Source organism: Myotis nattereri (genome assembly GCF_964212035.1).
Source record: "Myotis nattereri genome assembly, chromosome: 1".
Lineage (NCBI taxonomy): Eukaryota > Metazoa > Chordata > Mammalia > Chiroptera > Vespertilionidae > Myotis > Myotis nattereri.
The window spans coordinates 227238076-227251394 of record NC_138075.1 but is presented as its reverse complement, the minus strand read 5'-3'; the positions used below and the strand labels follow the sequence as shown (position 1 = coordinate 227251394).

At 59.3% G+C, this 13319-nt stretch overlaps 1 protein-coding gene across 2 annotated transcripts in view; it reads left to right on the top strand.

Annotated features, from left to right (window-relative positions):
* Positions 1-13077, top strand: part of STX18 (syntaxin 18) — an 81243-nt gene extending 68166 nt beyond the window's left edge. For both annotated transcript variants that reach the window (XM_081101622.1, XM_081101623.1), the window contains 6 exons: positions 5980-6095; positions 8353-8441; positions 9226-9284; positions 10096-10165; positions 11730-11810; positions 12413-13077. In XM_081101622.1, coding sequence (XP_080957748.1) covers positions 5980-6095; positions 8353-8441; positions 9226-9284; positions 10096-10165; positions 11730-11810; positions 12413-12508 — 511 coding nt within the window. In that variant the 3' untranslated portion in view covers positions 12509-13077. The remainder of the gene's footprint in view (positions 1-5979; positions 6096-8352; positions 8442-9225; positions 9285-10095; positions 10166-11729; positions 11811-12412) is intronic.
* Positions 13078-13319: the final 242 nt, after the last annotated feature.

Below are 13319 nucleotides of genomic sequence, written 5' to 3'. Positions count from 1 at the left end.
CACGTGCCCTGCTCCAGCACGGACCGCACTTAGATGAGCACACAGAAGCTCCAGCAGGTATCCTCACAGCCAGGATGCAGGCAGGCCCGATCCCAGTCTCCCGTGGTACCTGTCTGTCCCCCGTCTGTCCTCCCTGGGGGCTGGGGGCCCGCCCCTAGAGCCCAGGCTTGCATCCTGACGCACGTGGAGAGCTGGGTCCAGGCCCGACTCCTGGTCACGTCTAACTCGGGGGAGGTTTTAGGACATTCTTTCAGAAGATACAGTACATAGTGTTTGGGGACAGATTTTCCTATCGTGTCGGGGTCCCAGCTCCACCCTCAGGCTTGGTGGCTCCTGGAAGGACTTACAGGACTTGGCATGCAGCCTGCCTGGGGCTGAGTCATCACAGTGCGACGGTGCAGAGCCAGCTGCGAGGGGCAGGGGCACGCTCCGGAGTCCTCTCCAGGGGCCAGCAGGCGTGGCTGTGACCGCTCGTGTGAAGAGTGGACGCCAGGGGGCTCAGTAGAGACTCACTGCTCGGGGATTGTCGTGGAGGCTGGTCAGGTGGGCATCTGCTGCCTGGCCACACGCCTCCACACAGTTCAGCACACCAAGCCTTATCAGTTGGGTCTGGGAGTCAAGCCCAGGTTCCCAGGCACCAGCCACAGGCCAGACTGCAAGTCGGCCGAGGTGAGCAGCCTCCGCCTGCTGTGGTGACGCTTCTGTGCACGTGAGGCAGGTTTGGAACTACAAATGCCAGCCCATCTATGGGAGAGTGTGTGCATGCTCCGGGTTACCCGTCAGCAGGGACTGTAGTACACAGGCCCTGAGAGCACAGGCAGAGCGGAGCCAGAGGTGACGTCTCGGCCTCACGGAGCGCAGAGGCAGCTGGGCTGCTGCATAAGCATGGACAGTGAGCCAGCCTCGCAGGGCATGTCACGTTAGTGAGGCAGCACCACGTTCACGGGGGATGGAGCTACCAAGAAGCATGGCCTTGTGCCTGGGAGCCCAGGCTGCAGCCAGCCGCCTGTGTCCACATCCTGGCTCTCCGCGGACACGCTGTGTGGCTGTGGGAAGGTCACTCAGCTTCCTCTCCTGTGTACATGGAGCCTTCACCTGCCCACCTGGTTGGGGTGTTGTGAGAACGAGGGAGTTGGTGTAAGTGGAGCACTTGCACGAGCCGTCACTGTGTGTTAACGTGCACTGTTACATACTGTTAAGCCTTTGTCATGGGTCAGGCAGTATATGAGTTACCTCCTTTAACCCTCACAACCACTCTGTTGGTGTTAGCAGCCTGTGGAAGTGGAGGCTCGGAGAACCTGGGACACTGCCCAGCATCACAGCTGGACTGAGATCTGAGCCGCGGGTAGGCGGGCCGCTTGCAGTGGGCTTGGTGTTGGTGTTGAGAGCACAGTGTCTGGGGAAGTGATGGGGAAGGCGCGGTCGGGCAGTCTCCAGGCGTCTGGGAGGAGAGGGCGGCCCCTGGGGATGAGTGATTTACCATCAAGACGGCCTGGTCGCTGGCTCTCACCCCCCAGAGGGAGAGATTCCAGACTCTGCTGCCTCGTGCCAGGCGGCCTGGCACTGAGACTTAACAAGCACCCAAGTAAAGCAAGAGGAGGCTTTGCTGCTGCCTCTCAGTGGGAGTTTTCTCAAATTAAACTCAGTCAGGTGGGAACTGTTCTCATTTGGACGTGAAACACACCTTGTCTGCTGCCAGATATCTGTCCTGTGCCACTTACTCTGAGCACACGGCCCTGAGAAGGTACCTGTGGCCCTCACGATGGTCCACCTCCTGCTAGCCCGTCCTCCCTCGCTCAGAAGGTGCTGCTGCCCTTCAGAAGTGTGCCCACCTGTGAGGGCAGGCTCCGGGGCGAAGGCCGCTTTCGTTGCTTGATCTGTTCAGTCGCCGTGGACTGAGGTGTGTCCACTGCACAGGACGCGTTCACAGCTTACACCGCAGGGACCCACCCCAGAAGTTGGGTGACCCCTGAGCTGGAGATGAGCCACGAGTACCTGTCAGTGTCAGATTGCCATCATGATTCCAGTGCTTACTCTTCATCTCTGTACAGTCTCGTAGCAGAGCCGTGACAGGCAGCTTATTGGTCTGGTCTGGTCCATGCACCACGCTGAGTACACTGGCCTGACAGCCTCCTCGCACGCAGGATGCAACAGCTGAGCAGCGGGCAGACGGCTGCGGGGCAGGTGGCTGGGTAGGGTAGCGTGAGGCTCCCTGCTCCCGGGATTGTTTGGTGCCTGTGGCTGGTGTGAAAGCCACTTTTGAAATGATCGTGCCATCTTATTGCACGTCAGCCATGCCTTTTCCTACCCAGAGCCTTTACGGGGGCATATACCGGTCGTGTCCGATATATGAATGACTTTTCTCTAATATTTGCATAGGGCTTTATTTCCGTTTGCAAGGAACTTCTCCCACGTGTTTTCTTGTTTCAAACTGAAAAATCCATTTCTCATCCTCTTTTCTCTCTCTTGTTGTTTTGAAATGTTAACTTGAATCACAAGGTTTCTCAGATAGGGGACCCAGAGACAGACGTGGGCCAGGTGGGAACTGCCGATGGCAGTGAGGAAGGTTCCGCCTCCAGTCGGAGAAATTAACCTAAATAAATCACGGGCATAAGCTGGTGTTTCCGACAATTTTTTTAAAATGGCTTTTTCCAAATTGCCTCCACTGGATAATCTGTAGCTCCCCTGAGGGGTTCGCTAGGCGTTCTGTGTATAATCAGATGTGTTTTTATCACTGAAGAGCAGGCACTGAACTTGGTCGGAGCTGCCTGCGCACTGCAGCCTTTGTTCGTGTTCAGCTGGAGACGGGCCATGGCGCACTCTGGACACGGCCTGGCAGGCAAAGGGAGCCCTTCGTGTAAAGTCAGTTAGCGTCGCCCTGTGAACAGTGCCGCCTGGCAGGTGGAGTGGGGCGGGGTGAGGGGTGTCCCGCGAAGGGGGCTCCCAGAGCAGGTCAGAGTGGGCGCAAGCTGAGGAGCCAAGGGGAGGGCCTGCGCACCTTCGTGGGGAGGGTGGCGGTGGAGGTGCGGCCGGGTGTGCTCAGAGGACTGACCAGGTGTGAGCACTGTGAGGGCCATGGAAGTCAGGTTTCTCACTCCCGGAGACCTGAAAGGCGCAAAGCCAGCAGGAACCCTGTGGTGTTGGGTTAGAATGGAGGACTGGTGTGGGCTCACGGCTTGCAGTGTACATAGGTAGATATAGAAATGAATATGGCTGTACGTGTGTGTGCACAGGTATGCAGGTGCGTGCGTATGTTCCCAGCGCTGCCGCTGGGGGGCCGGGACAGTGACCCCAGTGGCGGTAGCATGGGCAGCGCTCAGATCCTGGCTGTTCCATAGCTCTCAGCTTCCAGAACCCGGGCCCGGGAGAGATGACTGACTCAGGCAGGCTGAGTATAAAATGAGCCAGAGAGCAAGGGAGGGCTCAGAGAAGGGGCGTGCGAGGGCACCAGCCATCTGAAGAGGCTTCTCCTGGCCACACTGGGGACACTCAGAGCATCCGCATCCATGGTGGCAGCCGATTGTCAGCCACTGAGTTACATAGGACCCCGGGCGCCCGCCCCGACAGGAAGGAGTGAATGGACAGAGCGGAAGTTTGAAGTTGATAATGACCTGGAGTCCTCTTCATTGCAAAGGGGAAAGGGTGGCCTTACGTGGGGAAGCCTGGCAGGCACCCCCGTCACCAGGCGATCACAGTGGAATCAGCACAGCCTGGCAGGATGCGAGGGGAAGAGTGTGGATAGAATAGCACTTACGTTCATGCCGGAGATGCAGGGCCTGCACCCAGCCACAGGGAAGGCCCGGCTCCCTCACAGCGAGGCTGTCCTACTGAGTGCCTGTCCTACTGAGTGCCTGGCCCGTCGCTGTTTCCAGGTCCTGGAGCAGAGAGGGCTGAAGACAGTCCCAACCCCGGTGTTGGTGGGAGTCCCCGGTTGAGTGCCGAGAGCGCTCTTGTGTTAGGAAGCACCAGGACACTCACAGGTGAAGGGCGTCGGGGCCTGTCGCTTCCGATGGCCCTTGACCTGCAGCAGACTTTCTGTGACTTTCACAGCAAAACAAATAAAACCACCTCACGTGTGTTAGAGCGGTTCAGTAGTAAGACTTTGTAAAGCACTTACATTTGACACGGGACCTTTTTTATCTACTCTTTTGTCCAGTCTTTGCAACAGCTCTGAGTGATATATGATGGGCAGCCAGTTTTTCGTGCACAGAGCGGTGGGAGGGGGAAGCCGGTTCTCTTCCCTGACACCCTGGTGTGCACAGCGTGAGCCGAGGTCCGTGTTTGTGCTCAGGGCTCCTGACCCTCCGGCTGCTCCAATGGGCTCCTCACGGCCTTCTCTGCCCGCAGGGGATCGCAGTGCGTCTGCAGCTCAGGGAGAGCCGGCATCTTTATGGTGTTTCCTTTTTCTACCCAAGAACGTCTGTTTCCTCATTTGTTGCAGTATATTTTGTGTCTCTTAAGAACATCTTTTAGTTTTTCACATATGGGTTTTAAATTTTTTTGTTAAGTAGTTAGTTTATGCTGCAGGGTTTTTTGGGGTTTTTAAATCTCTTATTGCTAGTTTTTTATTGTTTGTTTTGGCATTGCAAATGGAGAGTCTCTTTTTTTATATCTCCTAACTGTAAACCAGGCACTTTTCCACGAACATCTAAGTCATTTCTTTTGTGACTATAAGCAGTGCTGCGATGACTATCCTGTAACTATATCTCTGCATGTTTGTGATGCGTAGATAGCAGATTGCATTTCCCAGAGGCCACTGCACCCAAACCTGCCCATCCCACACACTCTTCTTAAGATGTGACGTTGTCGCTGCTTCCGAGGGAGGACAGGTGAGGGGCACGGCCTCCTCCGGGGCCAGCTTCCCGGGGTCACCTCCCAGCCCAGCACTTGCTCCCTGCGGCCAGGACAGGTCTCCTGACTTCCTCAGACCTCTGTTTCCCCCGCAAAAAGGTCATTAACACTAGTGCCTGCTTCCTGGGGTGGGTGGTATCACACTTCCCCCGCGAAGGGCTCGGAGAATGCTCAGCACACAGTAAGCCTCAGTAAACAGCTGGCACTGCGCCGTCCTCGGTGTAGTTACAGGCTGTTTCCGTGCGGTCTCTGCCTGCTGCCGTGGGCTGGATCCCAGCTCTGCTTAGCGCTCTGCCTCTGATTTCCATGGCGCCGTGTGGTTCCAGTACAGCTACTAAGGCTCCGTGTCTCACAAGCAAAATTGTTTCTGTTCCTGGCCCTTTACTGACAGGTATAAAGTGCCCACTCATCCAACATGTATTTCTTAAACGCTGAATGCCAGGCCCTCATCCGGGAACTAGATACACAGCAACAGGACTTAGAGCCCCACCTGCTCTCAGCGCACGCGTGCTGGAGCGGGACAGGCCGGGAACAGGAGCCGTGAGCAGGGCGGGGGCCGGGGAGTGGACAGAGGCCTGTGGGTGGGAAAGTGGGAGAAGGCCTCAGCGGGTGAGATGGAGCCGGCCCGGCAGGTGGAACACAGCACGGCCGTGGAGGAGCCGGGGCAGTGCCGGTGCGGCTCCTGAGGCAGGCTGGTCCATCCAGCGGACGTTCAAAGATGACCTTATGTTTAAGCTACTATGCGACGTTGCTCGTGTGTGTCATGTAACAGACGTGCGTGTGTGGTGTATTCGGCGACACTGCATTGCTGCGCTTGTTGAACCGGAGGGGGCAGCCTCGCTGCCGCGTGTTGCGTGTGGTGTCAGTATGGGGGGCGGGTTCCTGCGTTCTTTGCTCCAGCACATGCTGACCGCCCCTCCCCTGCCCTCACCCTGCAGACCGTGAGCAGGGCCTTGGAATAAGTTCCCCCTGGTCCCCCTAGAGGGCGTCAGGGTGGTCCTTGGGCCAGAGGTGCAGCTCTGCTCTCAGGGGGCGCAGAACAAGCATGTCGGGCCCATGTGGCTCCCTCCTGTGGTCGAGGTGGAATGCTGTTGCCTAAGTGAATGCCATGACGGCAATTCCTTTCAGAGCCAAGCTGGAGCCAGAAGCAACCGCAAAGACAAGGGAACCCGGTTCTTCTGAGGAAGTTTCCCTGGACCCTTCGCAGGACTCTGGAGAGAAGCCGGTCGCCGAGGAACATGCAGGTAACAGTCCGATTCACAGTCGTGCTTGCGTCCCTTCCAGGGGCCTGTTGGCAAAACACCAAGCGGGAGAGCAGGCGCGCAGCCGACAGGCGTGCTGTCCGCGTCCCGTAGAGCAGGGGGAACCGGAAGCGGCAGCCTTTCCCTGTCACAGGGGACCGTATGGCCGCTCGGGGGACAGGTGGGAGGACCCCATCCCCCGGAGCTGGCGGGGCCCAGGAGGAAGGCTGACACTGCTGTGCCCCAGGGGGTGGGCCTGGGCTCCATGAGGAGGAGACGTCAGATCTCTGCTCAAGGGGCTGGCGTGTCAGTCACAGGAAGGGGGTGCTGTGCGCTGCTCCCGTGACCTGGGGCACAGTCAGCAGCGGCCTGCATGGAGCTGACCTCCAGCCTCGGGGTGGAGCAGCGCGAGGGGTGGGGGAAGCCCCGGTTTTGAGGCGCCGCCCTGTTTGCTGGGGCAGAGGGAGCGCACGACTAATATCAGAGTGAAGAAAGCATGGGGGGGGGGGGCAGCGAGGCGGAGGGTGGGATTAGGCCGGGAAGGGGTGGGGCCGGGGCCTGGCCTGTCGGCTGTTGTTGGGCCACCAGGTCTGGCAGGCACTGGCTGACGCCCACGGCAGGTGGGCAGCATGGCCCGGGGCCCAGGGGAGCCTGCTGTCTGAGTGGGAGCTCCCTGCACACGCTGGCCGGTCCCGCTCAGAACTGGCTCTCGCTGGCTTCCGTGTTCCTCATTTTGTGTCTTATCCTTAAAAGTACAGAAGTAAAAGCTCGACATGGATACGGTAATGAGGTCAAGCAGGGGACCGCGGGCCCTGGGGACAGGTGGGATGAGGGAAATCACAGGTGTTCTTACCTGAAGATGTCATCTCAGAAAACACGTCCGCTTCCAAAGCTGCTTTCAGCCTGGCTTCTATAAACGTCTCTTATATGTAAATTGTGTAGGTATTTTACTTGTATATTATATACAATTATCTATATGTGTGTCTTACCAATATGATAACAGTTCTGGCAGAAACAGCCATGCAGCCATTATGTTAAACCGTGCACGAAGTCGCAGGCGGCGTGGGTTTCTGTGACGATGTAGCCCGAATACCCGCCTGTGCGCATGGCCGGCCCTGTCGGCTTCTCTGCTCCGTGCTGTCACGGTGCTCCGCTGCCTGATCGGTCTGAGCAGCAGCTCTCCTTCGTCCATCTTGAGGGCTGAGATCAGCCTTCGGGTACTTGGCAGCCCCCAGAGGCACCACTGACACCAGACAGAGTCACCTCTGGAAGGAGAGACCCCATCGTGGTCTCCACCAAGGAGGCTTGGTCCCTTCCGTCCTCTCCCCCTCCCCCTCTCTCGTCCGCCGTGTAAAGTGCACGGGCCTCGGACCGGCCCTGGGCAGGCAGCCCTGCTAGGAGCCTGTGCTCGGTGCTTCGTGGAGGACACAGTTCTCCAGCACCCACGCCCAGGTCCGTGCTGAGCCCGCCAGCCTGTGTGTGGGCCGGCACACGGTGTGAGAAACAGCAGCGAGTGGTCAGGGAGGGGAGCTGTGGTGACGTGGGAGCGGGTCCTTGCAGTGGAACCCTGTGCAGCGATTTAAAGGCTGCGGCAGATCTGGGTGGACCCGCACAGGATGGTCTGCGAGGTACATGGTAAGTCATGGAAAGCGCGTTTTAGAGCAGTGTGTGACCACTGTGATCTTTTAGTAAAACAGACCACCTCACGCAAAAGCATACCCTCGTTCTGGGGTGGGGAGGGGCAGGGAGTTGGTACCTGTTTGTGGATGTGCCTCGATAAAGTTTATGGGGCTGCATCAAAGCATAAGAGGGTCCTTGCGGGAGAGGAATGGGAGGAGGGGTGGTTTGTTCCTGTACCCTGTGTCCAGGTGATTCTTTTACAAGAAAACGCCCATACATTCCGCAATCTTCAGGAAGCATAGGGAGCGGGTGTGTTTTGAAGTAAAATAGCATGGGAAGGCCGGTCCGGAAGAATGGCCATTGGTTCACAACCATCACTGAAATCAGTGCAGTACGCATAGGTGCTCTCCACACACATGCGCGCGTGCACACACACGCACATGCACACGCACACACACACACACACGCACGCACACGGGTCTAAACACCGTCCAGGAGCCAGGCTGCCGGGCCTGACTGTTGGCCGGCAGGTGACTGAAGATGGACGCCCGTGAGCTCCCTCTCTGGTTTCCATGTCTGTCTGCATCCTGCAGCCCGTTCGTTCTAAAATGAACATTTGTCTTCTGTTTATTTTTAACAGAAAAGCTTCCAGCTGAAGCGCAGCCCGAGTTGGGAAGCTGGGGAGACGGCAGAGGCGAAGACGAGCTCTCCCCAGAGGAAATACAGATGGTAACGCTGCTCTTTGCCAGGGCGCTCGGTTTCAACCCGTTCGCGAGACTTACTCAGTAAGAAGTCGTCCGGCACGCCCTTGCCCTTACACCAAGTTTTAAAAGTTATGACTATTTTAGACACAACTTATCCACTAGATTTCCTAATTCTTGGTATGCTTTTTATGTATTTTAAATTTGCAGTCGCATACTTAAAGGAGAAATTGCCTTGGAATAATGTTAGATATCTTTTCAGCAGCAGTAAAATGTCTTCGAGACTAAATGGTGTTTTGTAGTTGGTGCCCTGGCGCCTCTTACTGGTGTGAATCGTTGGTGCTGTGGTACCGTGAAGAAAGCATATAATGACTGAACGATGCCAAGAGTAACATCTTTTAGTTCCCTGCCCTCTAGCTGCCAGTTTGCCAGCTGGGTGAGTTCCCAGAGAAAGTGCCGGGAGCCTTCCTGAGACCTGGTGTCAGTGGGTGCTGTCGGCAGCGCGGCCTTTCCCCGCTCGCCTGAGCCCGCCAGGCCTCACTCAGGGGCTGCCCTGCGCTCGGCTGGGGAGGCAGGTTTGGTTTTCAACCACAGCCTGACTGTGGCCGCCCTGGAGTGCGGGCCGCTGTCCAGACAGGCGCTGGCACCTGGCAGACCCCTCCAGTCCTGTCCCCTGCGCCCGGGGGACGCTGCTCCCAGGAGGCCTCAGGAGCCCAGGCTTCGGTGCGGGCCCTGCTGGGCACGTGTCCTTGGCTGCAGTGCTTTTGAGACCTGAGTGTGACCTCATGTTTACCGTGTTTGTTTCCTTGCAGTTTGAACAAGAAAATCAGCGCCTCATCGGTGAAATGAACAGCCTGTTCGACGAAGTGAGGTATGTGTGCAGTTCCTGCCGGCTCTGGCCTCATTACAACTCCAGAACCCGGGACCTTCTCCTGTGGGCCACTTCCTGTGGGCCTCCTAGTCCTTCCTCCCGGACAGCTCCACCGGCTGCCCTGCTCTTCCCCCAAGCCCCCTCCTGCCCCTCAGCTGGTCTGGGAGGAGCCAGGAGCATCTCCGCTTCGCCTGGGCTGGAGCCCCGCTTCTGCCCACAGCCTCTCGCCTCTTCCCCTGGCACTGCTTGTGCTGGAACAGCGTTACCTCCAGTGCCCTGACCGCCCAGCCCACCCCTGCTGCCCTGACACGGGGAAGGCGCCACCCCGGTAGGGTGCTCTCAGACAGGCCAGAGGGGGCTCCCTTCCCGCAGGTAGTGGCCAACGTAAATACACCCTCCCCTGACCCCCGGATCAGTAAGGGGCTCTCAACATCTTCTCACGGTTTCTCCGACTCCCTCCATGTCATTGGGCACAGCTAGGCGCAGGCCTGACAGGCTTTGCTTTTCGTAACTGGGCGCAGCCACCGGCTCCTGGCCCCACCCTCTGGCCAGAGGCAGGGCACACGGATCCGCTTACACGGGAGGGCGATTTCCCACAGTCCGACGCACCCCACCGGGCTGCAGACATTCAGGGGACTGCCCGCCCCTTCCCCAGCCAGGCATGGTGACCCCTCCCCTCTCACTGGTGACAGAGTGTCCCCCTCCCCCTCACACATCTTCACCCAGAAGAGATTTCTTTGGAACTGTGTGACCTTCCTGCGAAGATGGCCAAGCACTAAGAGTGAATCTGTGATCTCTTTTTTTAATGAAGGCAAATTGAAGGGAAAGTGGTTGAAATTTCCAGACTCCAAGAGATCTTCACAGAGAAGGTTTTACAGCAGGTAAGAAAGAGGACAGCTGTTTCAGGGAAGAGAGGAAGGTCCTAGGCGCTCGGGGCACCGCCGAAGGGGTCTGTCTGGGGCTGTGCCCGCAGCCAAGTGCTGCTGAGGGTGCATTCGCGGCAGAGCTCCCGGCCACGGCCTCTCGGTCTCCGGGCAGCTCTCCACGTGGACCCGGCCGGCCAGGCCCGGGCCACAGGGCCTGAAGGGAGGAGCGTGGGTCTCGGCTCCGCAGGCCCTCAGCCAGCAGGGCCGCGCCTCCGAGTATGGCTTTCCCATCTAGAAAATGGGTGGCCGCGCTGCCAGGTCAGTGATCACCTGCGGAAAGCGTCCAGCCGGCACCGGCTGATGGGTAGCGGCCTTTTAACCAGCCGTGAGTGGCCGACTGCACCCTCCAGGTGCCGCCCTGGCCGCCTCAGCTGCACGGCCCTCCGGGAGCTGGGGTTCTCATCCGTGGTGTCGGGGCCGCGTCTCCCTGCAGCTCTGACAGCCTCCAGCCAGCAGCTGGCCACGCCTTCCGGCCTGCCGCACTTGCCCTGGTTGGAGCCTCCATGGCCCGTGCAGGGTCTGAAAGGCGGTGCCTCCCTGGCTTCGCGAGTCTCCAGGCCTGAGGAGAGTCAGGTCTGCCTGGGGGTTGTCACCCGTGTTGCCGTTGCTCACGTTGATTCTCTCAAGCTCCCACTTCCTGACTCTCTAAGAGGTGACAGCCGCGGGCAGTGCCCAGTGTCACACTCACTGCTGGGTCAGGTGGCTGGAGGCTGCGTCCCCCACAGCACGGTGCCCATCAGGCTGCCCCAAACCCACGCTCTGAACAGCCCTTCCCTCCCTCCCTCCCACTTCACACACTCACACCGTTCACACTCACACTGTACACACACACTTCACACAGGCACTTTACACATAAACTCTCACACACACCGTTCACACTCACACACTGTACACACACACATGCACACTGTACACATACGCTCACACACACTCTCCCCCTCCCCTAAAGGAAGGCGGCCCCAAGCCCCAAGCCCCCAGCCGTGCCTGCCTGTGCCGGGCGGGGGCTGCTTGGACAGGGGCTCCACGGGAAGACCAGGACCCGCCTTCCTGAAGCATCCCAAGTGCTGGGGGTAGATGTTTTGCAGACACCCTGCGTCCTACTGTGATATTTAAGCTTGAGCCTTAGCCACGTGCGAAGCCAGTGCGCGTCTAAGAGCACGTGCATCTGAAGCTGCTTCTCCGCACTTGCCAAGAGTGAGACCAGGGCGCCCGGCGTGGGGGCCGCTCCGTGACCCCCGCTCTTACCTGTTCCCTGGCCGTGGCAGGAGAGGAGGCAGGCAGAGGTTGGGCGGGGTGCAAGCACTGGGGGCCCATCCTGTCCTGCACTGGGTGGCTGTGTGACTTGGGGCAACTTACTAAACTTCTCTGAGCCTTAAGTTCCCTTCTGTAACGTGGGGGTGCTGTGGGGGTGCACGGGTTCCTGTGTAAACCGGCCCTTCGTGAGCGGCCACTGCGGTCCGTACTGACGTCGGGGGTGGGGAGGGGAGGTGGGGGAGTGCTCACCTGCCCTGTCCTCCAGGAAGCAGAGATTGACAGCATCCACCAGCTGGTCGTGGGCGCCACTGAGAACATCAAGGAGGGCAACGAGGACATCAGAGAGGTGGGTGCTCCAGGCCCAGTCTGATCGGCACATGGTCGGCAGTAGCATCAGCCTCCAGCAGGGCTGCTGACCTCGCCCCCAGGGCCCCCTGCCGCCCAGAGGAGCGTGGGTCTCCCACAAGGGTCTGACCCGCTCCCTGAAGCAGAGGTGGTGCTCCTGGAGTCACGTGTCAGACCCCCACGAGGGGCAGAGCTGGCGCTGTGCATGGAGGCCCCAGGCCGATGTGGAGGGACCTTGTCAGGAGTGTGGCTGGGGTTTGAGCTGGCCTGGGACTGCTCCGAGGCCACGCCCTCCCATTGCTGGGACCCCAGCCAGGAGCGGGAGCCCTGAGGCTGAGCCTTCGGTCTCAACCCTGGCACAGGGGCTGTCTCCGGGGGCGGGTCCCCAGGAGGCTGTGCAGGACCTGGGTGATGGCGACCAGGGAGGGAGGGGCCGCCCTGTCTTCTCGTGGGTTCAAACCGACCTCTTGGTTTTGCTTCATCATTAGCCGCCCATTCAGGGTAAGCACAGGCTGGACAGTCATGGGGTGGGGAGGAGGGATGCGGTCCGTGAGCCCCGGGCCCTGCGCCCGGAACCCAGGAAACGCCCGTCTCTGTCCCCAGGCCATCAAGAACAACGCGGGCTTCCGCGTGTGGGTGCTCTTCTTCCTGGTGATGTGCTCCTTCTCCCTGCTCTTCCTCGACTGGTACGACAGCTAGTCCCGCTCCGGCAGCGCGCAGGCCTGGCCTCCACGTAGGCCTGTGGTCAGTCCTGACCAGGTTTGACCACAGCGGGTGGCGCTGAGAGACACATACTCCACTAAAGGGACACAAGCCAACCTGGAGTTTTAAGCCCATTTAGTAGCTGAACGAGACAGTGAACACGAGGCAGATGGGGAAATGGGAGGGTGGTTATCCTGTCTAGCGGGAGGCAGCTGTGGAGGGGCTGCGCCCGGAGGGCACCGCAGGTCTCGCTCCACCAGCGTCTGGGGCTCAGAGGAGGCACGGCCTGACTTCCTGCCGCTGGGGCCTGAGGAGCTTTTGTTCAGAGAAGGGACGGCCCCAGAGCCCGGGCCTGCTGCTCTCGCTGTGCATCGACGCCCTAGGAGACGTGATGGGACCGTCCGTAATGGCAGCACGGGCTGGAGCCGCATCTGCACACAGCGTCCTGGGGCCCTGGGCTGTGAAACGCGTGCTGTGCAGACAGTCTGCTGGGCAGTCTCAGGGACCCTCGTGTTCTCTGTGTAAATGAATGACAACCAATAAAGTCCGTCTACTCAAAACTGCAACTGGGCTGCCTCGGCCGTGAACTTGCCTGTGGATAGCAGGTGTGGGAACCCTTTGCCCCTGTGGTCATCAGTAGCTGTGTGTGTGCGTGGGCACCCCACAGCTCCGCAGCACGCGAGGCAGCAGGCCCACTGCCCTGCGGGTGCAGGCCCTTCCAGGCACGGTTTTTCCAGACACGCTTGGTGAGAAAGCGTCTGCGTCAGCGCGCACCTCAGGAAGCCATGTGCTCGCAGCAGGTCTCACG